This window comes from Achroia grisella, unplaced genomic scaffold, assembly GCF_030625045.1.
Source record: "Achroia grisella isolate CSIRO2021 unplaced genomic scaffold, CSIRO_AGI_Agris_v1 utg487, whole genome shotgun sequence".
Taxonomy (NCBI): domain Eukaryota; kingdom Metazoa; phylum Arthropoda; class Insecta; order Lepidoptera; family Pyralidae; genus Achroia; species Achroia grisella.
This window is the reverse complement of record NW_026712891.1, coordinates 852,826-873,140: the sequence shown is the minus strand read 5'-3', so window position 1 is coordinate 873,140 and position 20,315 is coordinate 852,826. Positions and strand designations below refer to the sequence as shown.

Genomic DNA, 20,315 nt, shown 5'->3' with positions numbered 1-20,315 from the left:
GAATGCTATTTGCGTACATATGAAAATTATAATTGATGCCTACTTTGTAATATATTTGACTTGTAATATGTCTTTAACGTGTGAAAAGTGAGTGGCTCATGTTTTGTGAAATCTTTACCCTTTAAATATGTCGTCTTTTCACAAAAATGCAGATGAAATCCGTATTGGGAAGATCGATGACTGTAAGTACATTTGTTATTGCATTTCTTATGGTAATTATTTGAAACGAAATTTGATTATTTTCAAGAACATCCTCATTGGGTTATACCTTATCTTACCTTCATCCAATTTTAAATTTACTTTCTATCAGTAGGAATATAAAATTTTTAACAGGTTTTTATCTTCGTCTACTTACTTCAAAACAATGGCTTGCTGTAACCTTTTGTCATCTTATTGGTATCAATTCTGGTCCATCTCATTCTGTGTTCGTCTTGTTTTGTACTCGTAGTAGAATTAAATTTAAAAAATGTTTATTTTGGTACATAACACTTATATGATAATTTTAGGCGATTCAGATATTCGCAAAACTGGGCAAGAGATGGATGTGATCCGACAGAGAACTATTGCATATGAATACTTATGTAGATTGGAAGAAGCCAAAACCTGGATGGAAACATGTTTGAAAGAAAGATTACCACATGCTACTGATTTTGAAGAAAGCTTGCGCAATGGAGTTTATTTGGCTAAGCTTGGGAATTTCATAGCACCTGAAGCACTTACATTAAATAAGATTTATGATATTGACCAAAGACGATATAAGGTAAAGCCTAAAATTACTATTATACTTTTTCATTATGTGTAATTCTATAATAACAGCGTTTTACCTTACAATAAAATGCTTATTAACTGCTTACCTAATTCGAAGCCTGTAAATGAGAGTAGCGATACTATTTTTTGATACTGATGTGGATGTTATGTCACTTTTTGCCGGAAGTACACCTCCATTTTGTTAGTTCAACTTTCCTCCACCAGGTGTTAGTAGTGTGTTTTACTTCTGGTGTTAGTTTACTTGTGTTGTGCGGAGTCCCAATTTAGGTGATTGCGTTCGAATTTACACCAGGCAAAGTTAGAAGTAGGCTTTGAATTAGGTAAGGAGTTAATAAGCGTTTTATTGTAAGGTAAAACACTGTTATTAACTCGCTGTACCATAATTTGAAGCCTGTAAATGAGACGTCACCTGGTGGAGGATGATCTAACGCCAATGTGATGTAAAATAAAAATATATATATACATAGTATATATTTTTATTTTACATCACATACATGTATTTGTGCCAATGAAGCATGGAATTTCATATCAAGTATTATGTGAGGAAAACAGGTTTAACTAAAATCCAAATGTTGTAATTATTCAATATTTATAAAAAAAAAAATTATATCATGGATATTATGAAATCCATTAATTTGCCATTAATTAGTTATATTAAGTAGAAACAATATATATATGTGTCAATCTTCAAGACAAAAACAAAAAAACAGTTAATATATTAGTAAAAGTAAAGCGAGAATCGATAATATAATACTCATATAATGAAACGAGTAGAGTATGTCACTACTGTCTGGGTGAGAACATATCAGGTAGAGGATTAGATTGCACGGGTTTGATTTCCCAGCAATAATATTGTGTAAAAGTATTAAAACGTCGCCAATTTCCCTTTGCAAGTATTTCGTCACTACGTCGTAACTCCATCTGATCCGACGACCAGTCCTTTAGGCATGGCGTCCACCCCCACATCTCCAGACCTCGAGAGTTATCTCGAGGGCTCTTGGTGGTGGCAGGCCGGTCGCCGTGTCCACTAGAACCTGATCTAGGTGATATAGTGTAAATGGGGGGGATAATGCCCGGTTCTTGATGTCTGGTCTCCAAAATACCTTGTCCCATACCGGGGCTACGATTAGATAAATTCCTTTCGCTGTATTCAGGTGTGACAGTACTCTGGGTATTAAGAAAGGTGGTGGAAATATCCATGCCAGTGTAAAGTTCCATTCCTGGCTGAAGGCATCGCAAAGTCATGCTTTTTGATCTGTTGGATCTAAGCTGGCATATTGTGATACCATGTGAGCCGTTTTCGATGCCATAAGATCGATGACGGGTTCTCCCCTTTTGTTGAAGATCCTGGCAGTGCCCTTTGGTAGCAGGTGCCACTCGGGAGTCATTTGACAACGAGATAGGCGATCGGCCTCGCTATTGAATATGCCTGGTATGTGATAAGCAATAAGATGGATTTGGTGTCTGTCCAAGAGATTGCAGATTTTTCTTGTGGTGTTCAGGAGACTTATAGATTTCGAGCCTCCCTCTTTCTTAATATAGGAAATAACCGTCTTGTTGTCGCTCTGCAGCATTAGTTCTTCACTTCGACAGGATCCGATGCTGCTCTTTTAGGACGTAAAATACAGCTAACATTTCTTTTAGATTGGAGTGTAAATTTATCTCTTGAGAGGACCAACGACCTGCAATCTCTATATTGTCCAGGCGAGCTCCCCAACCTACATCGGATGCGTCTGTTGTTAAAAAATGACTGGCAGGTGGTATATGAACGAGAGATGACTTTTTGTGATTTCTCATCCACCATTGTATCACCTTCGGGGACTACCGAGCTTCGGGAAGAATTTGATTGGGAGATTATTTTGCAAAAATGGAGAAGTTTGCGATGATTATTTAATCTTTCTCGAGGTATTACGAATCTGGCAAAATTTATAAGACCAATCAGACTTTGCAATTCTTTCAACTTCACAGTTCTTTTCCTCAATATAGGATTTATCTTTGCTACGAGGGACTGACGTTTTAGCAGAGGCAATGACTTTAGATCTGACCAGGGGTCCCAGCATATCCCCAAAAACTCCAGACGAGATTGGGGGGTTAGAATCGACTTCTCGTAATTTATTTGCCATCCCAGCCGTTTCAAAAGTGAAACAGTGTCTCGGACCTGGATTGAAAGTTGATGTTTGTTCTGGTTTACTAGCAAGAAGTCGTCTAGGTATGTAACTATGCGCATGCCTCAATCTCTCAGGGTTTGCGCAACCCAGTTTGTAAGAATGGCAAACGTCTTTGGTGCCGTTGCTAATCCGAATGGGATGGGGAAGGTCATTTGTATATAGTTTTTGATTGAAAATCAATCTCAGAAATCTTCTGTGAAATTTCGTTATTATTAAGTATTCGTTTAAGTTTCTGAGGTTGAATATGGGACGCATGGATCCGTCTGTCTTTGGAGTTAGGAACATACTGGAGATGAAACTCGGAGAGAGCTGCGCGCTCTCTAATATACCCGAATCGATCATGTTCTGGATGGCTTGCTTCATATGGAGGGAGAAACGAGTATGAATTTTGTGATTCTTGAAATTGGGCATGTAAAGTGGAGGTTTTTGTCACAATGGAATTCTGTATGCTTGAATAATTTTTAAAATTGGTTCTGGGGCATCCATTTCTAACCATACATGAGCATAATTTTTTAAACAACCTCCCCCAAAACTCGTAGAGTCAGAATTTTCGTTTCGAACGAAAATTACCAGGACTTGGCCGCGAGTTCTTTGACTGGCCCTTATAAGATACTTCGTCCGGTCGGGATCTGTATCTTTTGTGCGAGTCAGGTCTGTTTGTTTTATCATGGTTCTACGCGAACCGTTTTCTGTCATTATAGTTTTGTATAAAGCTATTTCCCTGCGTAGGAAATGTAGGTATATGATAGGGTACGTAAGCAGAGGAATGCATGTGTGGCATGAAAGAATTAAAGCTATTATTAAATGGTCTGTTAGGATGTCCTTTGAATGTCAAATCTTGAAAGCCCTTCGCGGGCGCTTTCATATTTGATGGTCCTGCTTGCGCAGTGGAGCAGTTGGCAAATTTTTTGGCCAGTTCGTAATACAAACCAGAGTTTGTATTACGAACTGGCCAAAAAATCTTAGCGACACCACCAGATTTTTCAATATAAGATGAAAAAGATTCTTTATTAAAAAGGAACTCATGTGTTGGAGGAATCTTTCGTAATTTAGCACTTACATACTTATCTTTCACGGATCGTAGTATACTATCTCGCCTTTGCTCAATTATATCTGCTCGATGACCACAAGATAATTGGAGAAGGTCACTAGATATTTTGTTAAAAGTACCCTCACTAAATATTTCGTTTAATTTCTGTCTAATCGTTGATGGTGATAGGTCATTAGAACTAGATGATGATAGACTAGAGAATGAGAGTAAAGACTCAAAACCGGCCTGCGCGGCCTCTCTCTGTTTAAGTAACGCTTTGGTAATAGCGGCGAAACTTTTTTCTATTGTACATAGATTAGGATATTTATCGTAAGATTTTATTTCGTCATTACATTCCAGATCAATGAAGCCTGGGGACGATGTATAATTCTTTTGTACTTCAGAAAACCTCACGTCACACCATTGAGAACTGTTAAAATGTTGCAACGAATTCAATAAATTGATGTGTTCGTCCGTTGACTTGGTAGTGGTGGGTTCTTTCAAAATAGTATTAATTGGTAAGTTGAAATTTGTAGTTGATAGACTGACAGAGTTATGCAAGGATGAAAAACATTTTCGCATTCGGAAAACAATTCACCACTGTGATTTAAGCAAATGGTATCATCTTCGTACAGAGGTTGTGTCGTATAGTTACTAAATGGTGCAATATGTGGGGCCGCATTAAATTGGTTATGAGACAAGTATTGTTTTAAATGGTTAGTTATTTAGCCTGCGCAGCTCCTTTGATTTTCTACGTTGTTTGTTGTCTTTGTTCTTCTGCGGAGTGCCATGTCGTTTCCGTTTAGAACCTTCACCATTTTCGGCAGGTTCTGTTGCAGGTACATTCTGGATACTTCCGGACGAATTTGAAGAACACTACTCGAATCACTCATACTAAAATATAATCTAGTTTTGAAAAATAAAATTTTTGTTGAATAATAAAAACCGTTGCAATAAACTTTAAACGAATGAATGAATTATTGTTATTAAAATATATATTGAAGGTAAGTAACATCGATGATGATGATGCAACAATTTTTATTCTTACCTGGCCTCAGCGTACATATGAACGATCCGTTCAGCACGAAAAATAATCCGCCAATGACCTAAATTGGGACTCTGCACAACACAAGTAAACTAACACCACCTGGTGGAGGAAAGTTGAACTAACAAAATGGAGGTGTACTTCCTGCAAAAAGTGACGTAACATCCGCCTCAGTACCGAAAAATAGCATCACTACTCTCATTTACAGGCTTCGAATTACAGTACAGTGAGTTAATAGGATATTTGAAATAAATATTAATATAATAGTTCATACCAAATAAACAAAGTGTAGTCTACTAATAATACTATACTACATATAGTTATTATAATGTGATAGAAAGAAACCAGTCTAATTATGTAGATTTTAAGTTATGTTTTAATAACATCTCTTCAGAATTAGAAAATATCAGTAGTAAAATATAAATAATAGCAATTTGTGCTAATATTGTGCTAATAATTAAAGTAATTCTCATATAGAAGTATGTAATACAATAATACATATTTAATTAACAGAAAAACCTTTGTAGTACTAATAAACAAATTTGAAAATAACAGATTAACATGTATGATGTGACCACTGGTGTAAGAAAATATAATGAGTTTATATAGAACATTCTGATTTTCAAAAATTTTATTTAACTATTAAACTTTCAGATTATGGGTCTACAATTTAAACACACAGACAATATAAATAATTTTTTACAAATATTAAGAAAAACTGAGTTACCTCTGGTAAGTAACATTCTGAAGTGTATGTGTTTTATATAAATATTTCGAGTCTTACTTTGTTTAATTAAAAAAAACAATAATTCTTTTTGTCTTTATTTTAGCTGTGTTCTTGATTTGATACAAAATCACAACCCAAATAGATAAAATGGGTTTGTAAGAATCTTTAAGTTTTATAATTTTACTATATGTAAATCTTTTAGGTTAGTATTGTAATAGGTGATATACAGTTTTTTTTTATTACAGACTTTTCAACCTGAAACTACTGATATTTATGACAAGAAGAACATGCCTCGAGTAATTTATTGTTTACATGCTCTAAGTTCACATTTGTTTAAAATTGGTAAAGCACCTTTAATTCATGATGTGTTTGGGACAGCAGTCTTCACAGGTATATATTTTCTTTATTATAGAATATCTTTCTATTATCTATCTACTTCATATGGGCTTGTGAATTTCAACCAATTATAGAAATTTGCAATTGTCATAAAGAGAATACTACTGTATTTTTTAAACTGATAAAGTTTGTGTTTCTAATGTATACGTAAATTAAGGCAAATAGTTTTTGAATTGTCCTGAATAATGTGGTTGAAGTTATTTTGTACCTTGAAGCTGGTATGATCTTGATCACATACACAGATTTTGCATAAATTTAGTTTCAAAATTTTAAATAATTCAGGCAAATTTAGTGTCAATTTAATATCATAATTTGATTTCTGGCCAATTTAAAATTGTTTTAAAGAAACAGAAATTTACACTATGGATTAATAAATCTGTGTGGATTTCTTAGGGTGTTTTAAATCTAATTGATACCCTAAACAATTTTGATATCTATACACTAATCAATGTAGAAAGATAATTATAATAAAATGCCATAGTTTTTCTGTATAATATTCAGTGATGTAGTATGTAATTGTAAGTTTGGCTAATGTATATTTTATGTTGTTTCAGATGAAGAACTTGATACAGTTTCTAAAGATTTACAGAAATGTGAACATGCACTCCCTATGTTTAAGAAAATAGGTGGTATATTATCAAAAAATGCAGATGATAATGGCAGTACTCATAAAGCAATTTTGTCATTAAATAGAGCTTTAGACACAGAAAAATCAATTACATCTGCCATACTGAATCCTCAACTTAAATTACAATATGTTCAAAATAGGCTCATAAATGAATATAAAAATGTTTTACAGGCAGCCAAACGTGATAAAGTACAGACTGCACTTAATCATTCCCTTAGTGATAGTTATGTTCCTGATGAGTATGATGAATTACTAACACAGTTTGAAATTCAGGGTTATATTACTGCTGTTAATTATAAATTTCTATGGAAGGCTTTATGTTCTGCATGCCAAAATGATGATGTGAATAGTTTACATAAGATATTTAATGAAGACTGGGTAAAGTTAAAGAACTATGTTTCTAACAACATAGACTTTTATTGTGATGTGGTCAAAGAAATCATGGAATGCAGCAAGGATGTTGATGTAGAAAGTGTTACAAATTGGAATATGATATTTCAAAATATTGTAAATGAGGGTAATAAAAAATCAAGTGAGCATATAGACCATAAAGATGCTATTACTCAAGTAAATCATGCATTAGACAGTGGAAATTCAAATGATTTATATTTAGCATTAATCAATGCAAACTTAGGGTTACATTTAAAAATTGAAAAATATGCATCGCCACTATTGTTTGAAGAAATGAAATTGGAAAAATATGAGATGGAGAGAAATTTGAATGAAAATGAAATAGCAGCATCTGTGTCTTACTTAACATCTATAGCTGCTATATCTCAAGCTGTAGATAGAGGAGATGAAGAAGCTGTGTGGAATTCACTTATTTCTAAACAAATCCATTTGGAAGGTCTTCGATCACATTGTAGGCGTCGCTACTTTTCAGCTTTGGTGAATGCACTCCAAGTAAAAATCAGAGAAAACTGCGCATGTCCTCTTCTTACATTAGAAGATATTTGTGACACCATTGAAATGGTTAACATGAAGGATGATGATGATGAGGAATGTATGTATATATTTAGTATCATGTTTGCTATTACTAATTATTTATATTTATTATTGATGTTAGTTAATATTTGTTTGTTTGATTTGTTTACTTTTAGTGGTGGCTGTAATAGATAGTATAAATAAAGCAGTTTTTGAAGAAGATTCTGAAAAACTGATGTCACTGTTGAAATCATCATGTATAAAATATTCATCGCCTCTACATAAAGATGAACAAAATTTATACATGCGGTTGCTAAAAAAGAAATTAGTACACCGAGAATCACAAAATCTGTGGTTAGATGACATTGTTGATACTATTAATGAAGTCAATACTGAGTCAATAAGAGTAAAGGAGCTGACTGATGCTTTAGTACGGCTGAACCTTGCAGTTATTAAAAATGATACTGTTGAATTTTGGAATGCTCTTTCATGCCCTCTACTCTCTGGTTCAGTAATGTTAGAACATTCATGCATAGATATCTACTTCCAAATGTTTTCCAAAACACTAAAAAAGAGAGGACATCACATTTGTCCCTGGGTTGTCTGCCACACTGAAGCTGGAAATACAGTTTATATTGATGTGGAGTCATACACATATAATTGGAATACTCCTAAAGATTTTGTTCCTTATGCGCGTTATTTATCTAGAAAAGATATCAGTATTCTTATAGAAAAAACAAATAAACACCATGTCAATAAATATAAACAATTGATTATAGAAAATTCTATTCTGAAAATACAAGCGGCTTGTAGAGGATATTTGTTTAGATTGAAATTGAAACAAAGGCTTCAGTACTTCAGAGACAATGTTAAGTATATTGTTAAGATTCAAGCATGGTGGAAGCAAGTGTTGATTCAGAGAAAGTATGGGACAGTGATAAAAATTAAAACTATAGAGGCCAAATTGAAACGTGAGAGGAAACAAAATCCATGGGCATGGTATAAAATTCAGGTATGTTACTTTTGTTCATGTATATAAAAACTGTTACTTTTTATAGTTACAAACAAAAATGGCATATTGAAAACCATTTTGGTGTATTATATCCTCAAAAACTTTATATATTTAACATACATATATTTCATATTGGTTACTTATCTTGTATGTTGTAGTCCAGGCACGTTTGCTATTTTCTGATCCTATCTATTTACATAAATATCTATTAGTTCAGAAGCCTCAGTGTATAATACCTTAAATTATATATATGTACACAGTTGTCTTGCATTGATAATAATTCTAAATTCTCTAATTCTTTATCAAACAACTTTCACTAATACATTATTATGTTTTTATTACAGGAACAAAAAATAATAAAAATTCAAGCTTTATGGCGTGGTAGACGAGCTCGTGAAGCCTTTACTTCTTTATTTCATTCAACTAATCCGCCTCTCAAAGCAATAAAAAAGTTCATGCCGTTATTAGCTTTCTCTACAGAAGATTATGATCGAGAAATAGAATTACAGACATCGAAATCTGAAGTAGTCCAGTCAATAAGGAAAAATCAAGAATTGTCTAAACAAATAGATGATATGGATTTAAAAATTGGTCTTCTAGTGCAAAATCGAATCGCTTTGCAAGAAGTAGCTGCTCATGGGTTGAAATTAAATAATTTGGTTAAACACAATTCCATGACGAAATTAGTTTTCCAAAATCGTCACGACAGCAAGGGATCATTTATGACTGTTACTACAGCGGTAAAAGGACTAAAATCATTGACTAAAGAAAGTAAAAAATTATTGGATGGATATCAACATTTGTTTTATGAGCTACAAACGAACCCAACATATCTTTCAAAGCTTCTTTTTTGTATACCCCAAAACAAAACTAACTTCTTTCTACAGAATGTGGTTTTAAGCCTTTATAATTTTGGTGCATATGACAGAGATGAGTATCTTTTATTAAAATTATTCAGATTTACACTAGAAGAAGAAATAAGATGTAAAGTTGTTAAACCTTTTGATGTTATTGCATCCACACCTTTAGTGTTAAAGATGGCAGTTAGCTTGTCTAGGCAACTCTCTGGTTTAAACAATTTGCAAACTATCATCGGCCCACTTGTGGAAAAAATGTTGAATGATAGAGATTTAAACATTGAGACTGGTCCAGTTGAAATTTATAAGGCTTGGAGAAATGAAACAGAAATGAAAACGGGTAAAATTTCGTAAGTATCTATAATATGTAAACATATGTGTTATACTAATGGCCATATTATAAATAACGTATTTTTCAATTGTCTTTTTTAGAAAGTTACCATATACAGTCACTCAAGAGGAAGCGTTAAATTATCCAGAAGTGAAACTTCGTTTAGAAAAAGCATTCCGTCAGTTGAAGTCAATTGTGTCTATGTTTTTGGACAAAATTTTAGAATCTACAGATATTTTTCCCTTTTGCATTACATATATGGCGCGAGTACTACACAGAACACTAATCTCAAAATTCCCTCATACACCTGAAAAAGATATTCTAAAGGTAACAAGAATACATGTTTTTAGTTGCAGAATTTCTAAAAGTAACCTTCAACCACATTATAATGGTTACCTTATTTATTACACACCGTTGACATGTTCAGATTTAACTCATGGTACCTTTTGTATCTGAAAGCTATTTCTGAATACACAAAATAACTAGATTTAATTTGTGCATACAGCAAATATTTATAAAAATATTTTTTTTTTAATTTTCTGAATCTGCAATCATAATCAAAATCATACTTATTAATCTTTCCTATTAGTCTGAAAGTTATCATCACACTGGATTAGTAGTCATAATGGTAATTTATTTAGTCTTTATAGTCAGAGTTACCACACAAAAAGTTCATACTTAAGTCCAACTCATAGCTAAGGCAATTTGTTATGTTTCTAATTATTAACGCTAAAACAATACCCTTAATAGCCTATATACTTTGTATTTTATCTAAAACAGAAAATAATCTGAACTGATTTGGTTTGAAACTCGTTTTATTTTTTCAGGTTATTGGTAATTTAGTTTATTATCAATTTTTAAATGCTGCTATTGTAGCTCCTGATGCTTTTCACGTAATCAACTTGCCGAGAGGAGCAGCGCTCACAACAGACCAACGAAAGAATTTAGCATCTGTTGCAAAAATTTTGCATTTCTCTGCAGCGAAAAAAGGCGTAAGTGTTATACTTATAATTATTATCTATATATACCAATTCAAAATATTGTATTGCTTATTATTAACCGATTTGCCAATCTCAGAACCGTATTCAGTATCTTCAACAATAATAAAACTAAAGTATCTCTACATTACATATATTCTTGCTTCTAAAGATCTGCTTTTAATTTTAGTATGATTCTATTCCAGATTAGCTTTTTTTTTAATTTTTGATCAAACATTAGTTAATTTGGATGCACTACAAATCTTTTAATATCTCTACTTGTTCTATACTATAACACGCACGTATTATACATATGAACCTTACTCTTGAATTACTTTCTATTGCTGAAAACTGCATTAAAATAAGTTGCGTAATTTAAAATATTAAAGAGAACAGACAGCGGCGGCGGCTTTGTTTTATACTGTACTAGCTGTACCCGCGACTTAGTCCGCATGGTTTTAAACTTTATTTTTCTAAAATAAAAGTAGCCTAAGTTACTCCTTATTACATCAGCTACCCACTATTAAAAGTCTCGTCAAAATCGGTCCGGCCATTTCAGAGATTAGCCGGAACAAACAAACAGAAAGACAATAATTGGAAAAAATGTTATTTTGGTGTATGTACCGTTTATATTCATATCCATGTAGTAAAAAACGGTTATATAAATATTACAAACAGACACTCCAATTTTATTTATATGTAGAGACTAGCTATAACCGCGACTCCGTCCGCGTGGAATAGAAGAATAAGATACTCAAATTGGTTCTAAATAAATTGCTAATTTAATGGCATTTCCACTTTGTATACAACTTTGCATTTTAATTATTCAGAAAACAATAACAAAAAGATTGTAAACACTTTTTAAATATAACAATACTTATACATAATTTACAGTTTGGCGAGGAGTCGAGTCATCTACGATATTTAAATCCATTTATAATAGAGTGCCACGAAAAAATGAAGGAGTTGTTCCGGAAATGTTGTCGTGGACCCACTCTTGAGGAATACTTCGCTGTCGACGAGTATACAGAAGCGACTTTGTTACATCACCCTCATATTTATATTACTGTCCAGGTATATGTACAGTAAATGTTTTACACAACTTTTGATCTAAAAAAGAAACTTTCATATCTGTTTAATTATTGCGAAATAATGTCGCGTAACACATAAAATCATAACTACTATCAATTAGAGAAGTTATTTTTGGCAATCATAGTCAGGTGAAAATTATTTTAATCATTTCTTCATGTTTCCAGTTCACCTACTTCTTTTTTTATATCTACTTCTATTATAGCCCAGAGTGGTTACGGGTTAGGAAAGTGTTGGTAATGAAATATTATTGGCTCTTTTTTTATTCATTGTTTTTAGTTGCATATATATTAAGTTAAGGAATATATGTCGAACGTCTTTGTGTTATACAGCTATAGCCAAATATATCTCGTTAATTGTATTATTATGCGTAAAAGCATATATAGCGTAGCATAGCTTATTACGCGATTTTCACAAATATACACTTTACTAATAGTATGACAAAATCTTAGGAGTCTTAAAATATATTGCTGTACGTCTATTACATATTGAAAAGTTGTACAGTAGTGTACAGCCTTCTTTTAATTTTACAGTAAACGACAGGTGGCCTTACAAATCTATTAAGTTACTTAAATATTGCTGTTACCAAAAAGATATTTCAAATATAATATATATCTATGTTATTTTGGCGGCTTCAATGGTCTAGCGGTTTAGCATACCGCCTTACTTCTGATGGTCGCCGGTTCGATTCCTCGCGCAGTATAAATATTTGTATTCATGAGTATGATTGTTTATATAGGTATTTTCTTTGTATAATATATATGAATAATATACGAAAAAAAATATCTATGTATTTGTTTCAGTTATCTAGTACCCATAACACAAGCTTTAGCTGGCTTAACTTGGGTTTAGATGGCGGTGTGTAAATTATCCTGATATTATTATTGTTATTTTACTCTTTACATGTTTATATTCTAAACTAAAACATACAGTATATACTTACGTACCTACAAATATAATATTTTTCTTTATAGGAGATAGTAGACACCCATGCTCTTGTGGTTGAGTATTTGGATATTATTGCGCCGAATCCCAACGACCGACTCAATGAACTATTAGATGATTTAGGAGAGGTGCCCAGCGTAGCTCAGCTTGCGTCACGCGATGTAGACACAGTATGTATTGTACACAGTTTATATTTATGTATATTTACAATTTTCACATCGTGAAATGATCGTGACGTAGACAATTTGTTGTTATTCCTTTTAATTTCAAAGTATCATTGCTATGAATTATTTTTTTGCGTAATAATGGATACGGTGCATAAACTGCGCTAATAAAAGATTAAAGGAAGATGAGGTCAGGTCAGATGGACCGTTAGGGCGACTTCACCAGGAATTTATGACGATGATTTCCAGGGTCATGCATGTCGATTTAGGGAATGAAGTACAAACACAATAAATAAAAAAAAAACAAAATAAACCCTATGTGGTATTACTAGGCTAAATTTTTTTTTATGAAAAAAGATCCATGTCTTTCAAAATGGTGATTTAGAGGTATTGTGATATGATAAATCTTGTTGAATTTACATTTATTCTTCACTCGAGCTATAATGCTTAAATAAATAGATATCTGTGAGTGTATACTCTAACATTAATTACATTTCTCAGCAAATCGGAGAAACAGCTGAAGAAAATGCTAGACTAGAAGTGTGTTTAGCTTTGGTGAATAAATTTCAAGCACCCTCGAATGATATGACTGACCTAAATAAGCTGTTTGTTAAAACCAAAGAGTTATGTGTCGCTATTGTACCTTTTCTGAATGGTAAGTATAAAGATATTTATTTATTAAGACAGGTGAAATTAGACCATGGATACTGATTGTTCCATACCAATGTTGTCAATTTGAATATGTGTCTGTCTGTTCTTTTTTTCCACATCTAAGCAGCTAAACTGTACATAATAACATTTAACGCTAACAAACATAGAATCAAGAGGATGTAGTTTATCTTTTATCTAAAAACGTAGAAATCGTGAATATTAGGTATGGACGATATTCCAAACTTATGTGGTGTTATTTTTATTTAGTATCACATGTGCAGTAGTATATAGTATGTACATTATATGAAATGGGGAAGTTAAGTACATGACTAATTTAAATACAGTTTTGAAAGCAAACTTATGTGTCAGTTCTGGTACTTTTTTCATTCCTGGTAGATATTTTTATCAGACTGAAATGGTAAACAAGCAGAATCGTAATAAACAACCTGATGGAAAATGGCAACTTTCGCCTATATACATAAACAACACCATAAAAATCATATTGTCTAGTGACTCCTATGGTATCTCTCAGAAAATATACTTCCTAGTTTGGCTTGACTTTGATCTCAGCAATGGCTCCTGGATGGAATGGATGAATTTTATATGGATATATTATTTCTATATTACCTGTAATATATAAATAATATTCTTCATTATTTCAAGGTGATCATCTGTTAGAAGCACTATGTATTGGAACTACTAGAGAACAGCAGGAACAATATGCTGAACAAGTTCAGAGACGCATTTATTCTGGCCAAGCCAAAGCGGATGAAGTGATGTCGTTACGGGAACATATTGCAAAACTCCGTCGTAACCTTCAGTTATTAGAAGACGATGGATATGTTACCAGGGAAGATGGCTACCAAGCTTTAATAACGTCTATCGCTCTTGACTTGTGTAATAAGGGTAAATACAGGCAAGCACAAAGAAAAGCTTTGGCCACTCTTACTCGTACAAAACAGAGTTTACAAGAGAAAACAAAATATTATGAAGAAAAGTGTCAGTCATATGATCAGTACATTAAATCCTGTCTCGCAAATCTTCATGCCGGCAAAAGGTAGGTTCTAAAAGTTCTTTTCATTTCTTCCAAATTATGACTAATATATGTATAAGTTTAGAATTATAATCATAAACATTAACATGAATAAAATGTCTTTCTCGTCACCTCTAACAGCCTTAACACAATTGTATAGTCTGCCTACTACAGTTCTCAAACACCATCTACCATGGTACCACGTAATGTGCCATACATTGCATTGTACCACTTTTGAGGTTTTATTAAAATTCTATTAATAAATAATTATTATTACTATAAAAATATTAATAATAGATGATATTTTTGCAAAAATTATAAATATAGTCAATAATTTCTGTACTTTACAGAAGCGTCCATGCTTGTCTAAGACGATCGGGGAAAGATACACAGAAAGTGAAATCTAAGTTAACTGTGAAATACTCTGGTATGAAACTAATGGAAAGGGGTGTGTTATTGGAAATAGATGGACTTTCTCAATCACAGTTCAAGAATGTACAATTTGAAATCACACCAACAGATCACAATGGTGTATTTACAATCAAAGGAAAATTTATGGGAGTGGAAATGGAATCTCTTGAAATAGATATTCAGGACTTATTGCAGAAACAATATGAGGGCTGTGCCATAATGGACATGTTCGGAAAAGCAAAAATAAATGTTAATTTACTTATATTCTTATTGAATAGTAAATTCTATGGTAAATCATAGCATATATATTAACAATAGGAATTTTGATACTTACAGTTTTTACCATTACACTTTTCCGCCTAGCGAGGCAGGCCTCGTATTACGGGATTTCTCAAAAAAATTATCTTGTTCAATGAAATATTTAACACAAATTGTAAAACTGACTATTGTAAAGTTCTCTACGAATGACACGATTTGGGTAATGTTAACAAACTGTCTGGATAATCAATATGGTCTCTGCCAATTGACACATTAGCTTAAGGAACATGTCCTAAATGCAATTTCTATATTTTAAATCATCACTTGTATTACTACTGTACTGTAAGACTGTTTATGAATTACTTGATGTGGCATTCAAACTATACTCCTTTAACTGTATTTTTTAGTTTGACTGTATTTTCCACACTTATCTTCTTATTGATCACATTGTTTTTTCGTAAGCCTATTAAATACCATAATGTCAGGATTCCAGTTCCAATGGATTACCAGGACTAATGTCGTTAATTATGCGAAGACAGATACATCCCACCAATTATGTCCTAAATCATGTTCTTTATAAAACAAATGTTCTAGATCAATTTGAGATTTGTAGTAATAAAATTGCCTATTTAAATGTATGTCCAGTCAAATTGAATTTTGGCATTGAATACCAAATTTTTCTACTTTTCAATGAAGTATTATGTTATACCAAATAATTGCTTTATAAATATACATAGAATGGACTTGTACTTTTAACGACTTTAATATTTAAATATTTTTTTAGTTATATATTTTTAAGTTTAATGTTAGTAATAGTTCATAATGCACTAACACTTTACCAACTCTGATGACTTATTTAAATGTATAACAATTTATAAATTTTGTTTTAGTGACTTTTATTTAATTGAAAGAAGTATTGCTATGTTTTTAATTCTTATTAGAAGTATACACATTCATCACATAACCACGAGACCTATGTTCCTACATTATTATGATCATAGGAACATTTAGGTAAGTCTAATATAATATTTAAAATTTGTGAAACATTTTCTGATAACTTTATCTGACTTCGAGCTTTCAAAGAAGCTGAATGTGTACACTAACACATGTGGCATTTTAGATAAAGTCTAATATTTTAAACATTATGAAGTAAGAAGTTTCCTATTTAGGTACTTACAATAATTCAGTGCTGTAGTGAAAAAAGGTATAATTCCAGGTATACACATTTTATTTTTTTGGCTGCTGTAAATAATCTAAATATTATTTTTTGAACTTCCACAATATTTAAAAAAATAACATTCACTGTAATAAAACGGCGTACTTGGAATCACAAAAAAATTATTGTATAAAATGAATCAATTCTATTTTTCACACATCTACTGTGTAGTGTGACAAACTAAGAGCAAAATTTAGTAGAGATAGATCTACTACTTTTATAAATATTAATATTTTAATGCATATATTGTATTATCTTTCTAAAGCGATCAATCGATATTTTCGAACTAGGTTTTTTTTTTCAATTTAAGAGAGATATAATTCGAAATTTCTAAACGTTTATGTCGTTTTACACAATAAATGGTTTCGCTTCATATCAATACGAAATCAAAATAGTCATAAAACAACTTGGAACAATTTTTACATAACTTATACATTATTATATTTTATTGATAATTTCATAAGATAAAAACTTACCATACCGGAATTTATTGGCGTATAAGCAGTACATTTTATATTAAATGAAATGAAAAATATTTTTTGGGTCTCCTGAAAAGTAGTAAATTCAAGTTTGATGTAAGTAGTATCGATCAAGTAAGATAAGGTTGGTCCTAAGTCGCTCCCTATGTACTCCCACGGGCTTGGAGTGCATTCTGCTTTCGTACAGGCCAACTGCGTCCAATTTTTTTCGAATTCAACCAACCGTTTCGACATTAGATTAGTTCGAATAAAAAATATTATTGCTTTAATTTTGGAAATGAGAGAGTAATAGTAATGAGCAATTTGCTGTTTTTCAAAATTATAAATTTTGAATTAAATCCTTTTCTCACTAGAGCCACAGAATGACATGGTAAAGAAAATTATCATACTTAAATTATTTTGTTAATCATGGTTTATTTCCTGTTGTATTTAAATTTTGCTGCTTACTTTACAATAAACGAGGCTTTATTTTAAAAATTGTGAATAGTATTACTTGTCCCCCGCAAGTAACATACAAATTCCAGTATTGTACCACTGTCTACTATCGTACTTAATATAAAGGACCCAGGTATAAAGGTCACATAATTGTATGATTTTCCTTAGATTTTCTTGTCATAAATTTAATTCAGCCAGGCAAAGTATTTATAGGTTCACTGTTATTTACGCAATTTTTGTTTATTCGAAAGTGTTTATTCGATTTGTTTATTCAACTTATTAAGTACTATTCGAAAAAACCTATCTATGCTAATTACTATTGGTTGTTATGAAAGCTAGGGACACTCAAGATTAATTACCTCCAGGCTTTTCTCTTTTGACGAACTGGATCGCTGATTGAATATTCTACAAGGTGACGTCTTGAATAGCGTCTGTCCACGTTCTTTGAATTATGATGGTGTATTGCACCGTCCTGCGTTAATGTCCACTTGTGCTCCGCTATTGGATATTAGCGCAAGACTTGTGGATAATAATAATATCCCTGGATAAATTCACAAAACGCCATGTAAGCAGCTAAGTAGAATTTGTGTTATCACTTATCGATACTAAACAAGACCTTATCGATAGAAAACATCCAGACCCATACAATACTTCCTATGCTATTGGCCCTGCCACTCGCGCTGCCCGGCGGTTGTCCGTTTGTCGTGCGCGAGTCAAAGGACTAGCAGCGTGTATTTCCATTCAGTCCTCTCGCTCTGTTGTCGCCCAGCAATATTTCCTGCAGCGCGACTGGAAGGCGAAGCAGCTGAATGTAAACGTAGCATAATGCTATTAGACTGCTGCTTTTTTGTTACTTCTATTTTATATGAAACCCTTTTCCCTGTTTACTGATGGAGCTCCAGTGAATGAGGCAAATATGAACTGCGTTTATCTTTTTAAATCAATAAAAATTATGTTATGTAACAGTAGGTGTAGTTTATTTTTTATTTTTATCGTTAAAATTGTATCCCCCTTTAAAATGTAGGTACTACATGTATCTACATTCATCCATCAATGTCTTGGTAAATATATAGCGTTCGCGATATGGTCATAACAATTCTGTTAGACAGTTATTTTAATCAATTTGTATTCATAAAAATATTTTTTTAGCACAATTATTAATGTGAATCTAGTAACACAGTACAAGACATATGTTGGGCTAAAAAGGACTTGTTTCCAGAGCCGTAAAATATTAAATAAAAAAAAAACATCACTGATTTACAGAGCTATGACACTGACATGTGAAGAAAACGCGGGAACTTTCAAAGCGACTACACGTATTTTTTCGCGCTAGTTTTGCAAAATTATATTTTATTGAGTTTTTTTTAGTCAAAACCAGTAAAGATGACGAAGAGGAGCGGGAAGAAGCGAAAAAAGAAAGAGGAAATATCGGATGGTACATCCGATGATATTAATTTTCTAGGGTCTGACTCGGAATCGGCACTTGAGGATGTGGATAAGTATAAGGCATTTCAAATACCAGATTATGTTCGGTACTATCCTGAGGATGGTGGAAACTTTGAATACATTGTATTTATGGAGAGTACAGATAGTAATAAGCCAATCGGTGATAGGGATATGATGTCCTTAGCTACTAATTTGAAAAAATATAATAAAGGAGTTAAGCAATTATTAAGGATGAATAAATTTAAGATCGGCGTCATTTTTGAACGCCCCGGTTTAGCTAATGCAGCCTTAGTTAATAAAAAATTTCTAGACGGATTTAAATTAAAGGCAAGTATACCAGCTTCAGCCACGGAAGTAACTGGAGTAGTTCAGCATGTTCCTACGCATCTATCGAACGAACAAATATACTCTAATATAACCAGCTCAAAAAATATTGTTTGTGTACGCAGATTCATGAGGCGTATTAAAGGTGATGATAACACCTTTACAATGCAGCCAACTAAAACCGTCTCCATCACATTTTCCTGTCCTGTACTTCCTGACACCGTCGACCTGAATAGTTGGCGCTTTGTGGTGAGGCCTTATATACCTCCTGTAAAGCAGTGTCTTAAATGTTTAAGGTATGGTCACATCGCTAAGTTTTGTAAGAACGCTGAAAGATGCTCAGTATGCGGAAATAATCATAATTTCAGAAACTGTTCGGCAAATATTAACGAAGCTACATGTTGTCACTGCAATGGTAATCATATAGCCATTTCATCACAGTGTCCTATTAAGAAAAAGAAAATAGAGGAGAATAAAAATAAAGTACAAAGTTATGCTGATATTGTTAGAGAGAAATCATTTCCTCAATTAGGCAGTACCAAAACTTCACCTTCGGCACAATTTATATCCCTACTTAATTCTGACCAAATTTTAAATACCCTATTAGAATCAATTGTTAAAATTATAACATTGAATAGAACCAATGACAAAACAATATGTACAGAAAATATAAAACAAGTTCTCCTAGAGACATTACAGAATAAAAAAAAAAACCCAGATTAATCTTTCTTTCTTTAATTTTTTATTTCTTTATGGACCATATAGTAATAGTCCAGTGGAATGCACAAAGTTTAGTAAGTAATCAACAAATCTTTTTTCTATTGGAGAACAATATTCATATTGCTCTGATATCAGAAACCTGGCTAAAAGCCTACTATAAATTAAATATTAAAGGCTTTAACATTGTTAGATTAGACTCAGGCAATGACCATAACGGCGTTGCAATTTTAGTTCATAAAAGTATAGAATTCAGTAAAATTGATACATATAGTGATGATTCC

At 32.4% G+C, this 20,315-nt stretch overlaps 1 protein-coding gene across 2 annotated transcripts; it reads left to right on the top strand.

The window, feature by feature from the left end:
- The first annotated feature begins 76 nt into the window (after positions 1-76).
- Positions 77-16,294, top strand: LOC131845959 (ras GTPase-activating-like protein IQGAP1). 2 transcript variants are annotated; one of them, XM_059195130.1, is made up of 14 exons: positions 77-182; positions 507-760; positions 5,666-5,743; positions 5,984-6,128; positions 6,689-7,765; positions 7,863-8,698; positions 9,043-9,905; positions 9,988-10,213; positions 10,714-10,878; positions 11,758-11,937; positions 12,927-13,067; positions 13,563-13,716; positions 14,376-14,769; positions 15,096-16,294. In XM_059195130.1, exons 1-14 carry the CDS (start codon positions 128-130, stop codon positions 15,454-15,456), a joined length of 4,929 nt encoding a protein of 1,642 aa, XP_059051113.1. In that variant the 5' UTR covers positions 77-127; the 3' UTR covers positions 15,457-16,294. The 2 variants fall into 2 exon arrangements, with proteins under 2 accessions (XP_059051113.1, XP_059051114.1); XM_059195131.1 differs by lacking the exons at positions 77-182; positions 507-760 and adding an exon at positions 4,258-4,484.
- The last annotated feature ends 4,021 nt before the right edge of the window (positions 16,295-20,315 follow it).

Bases quoted from the DNA above. Each gene is read 5' to 3' on its own strand.
- LOC131845959 (XM_059195130.1), top strand. From the start codon at position 128: ATGTCGTCTTTTCACAAAAATGCAGATGAAATCCGTATTGGGAAGATC. The intron at 13,068-13,562 runs GTATGTATTGTA...TACATTTCTCAG, and splicing joins CGTCACGCGATGTAGACACA to CAAATCGGAGAAACAGCTGA. The intron at 13,717-14,375 runs GTAAGTATAAAG...CATTATTTCAAG, and splicing joins TATTGTACCTTTTCTGAATG to GTGATCATCTGTTAGAAGCA.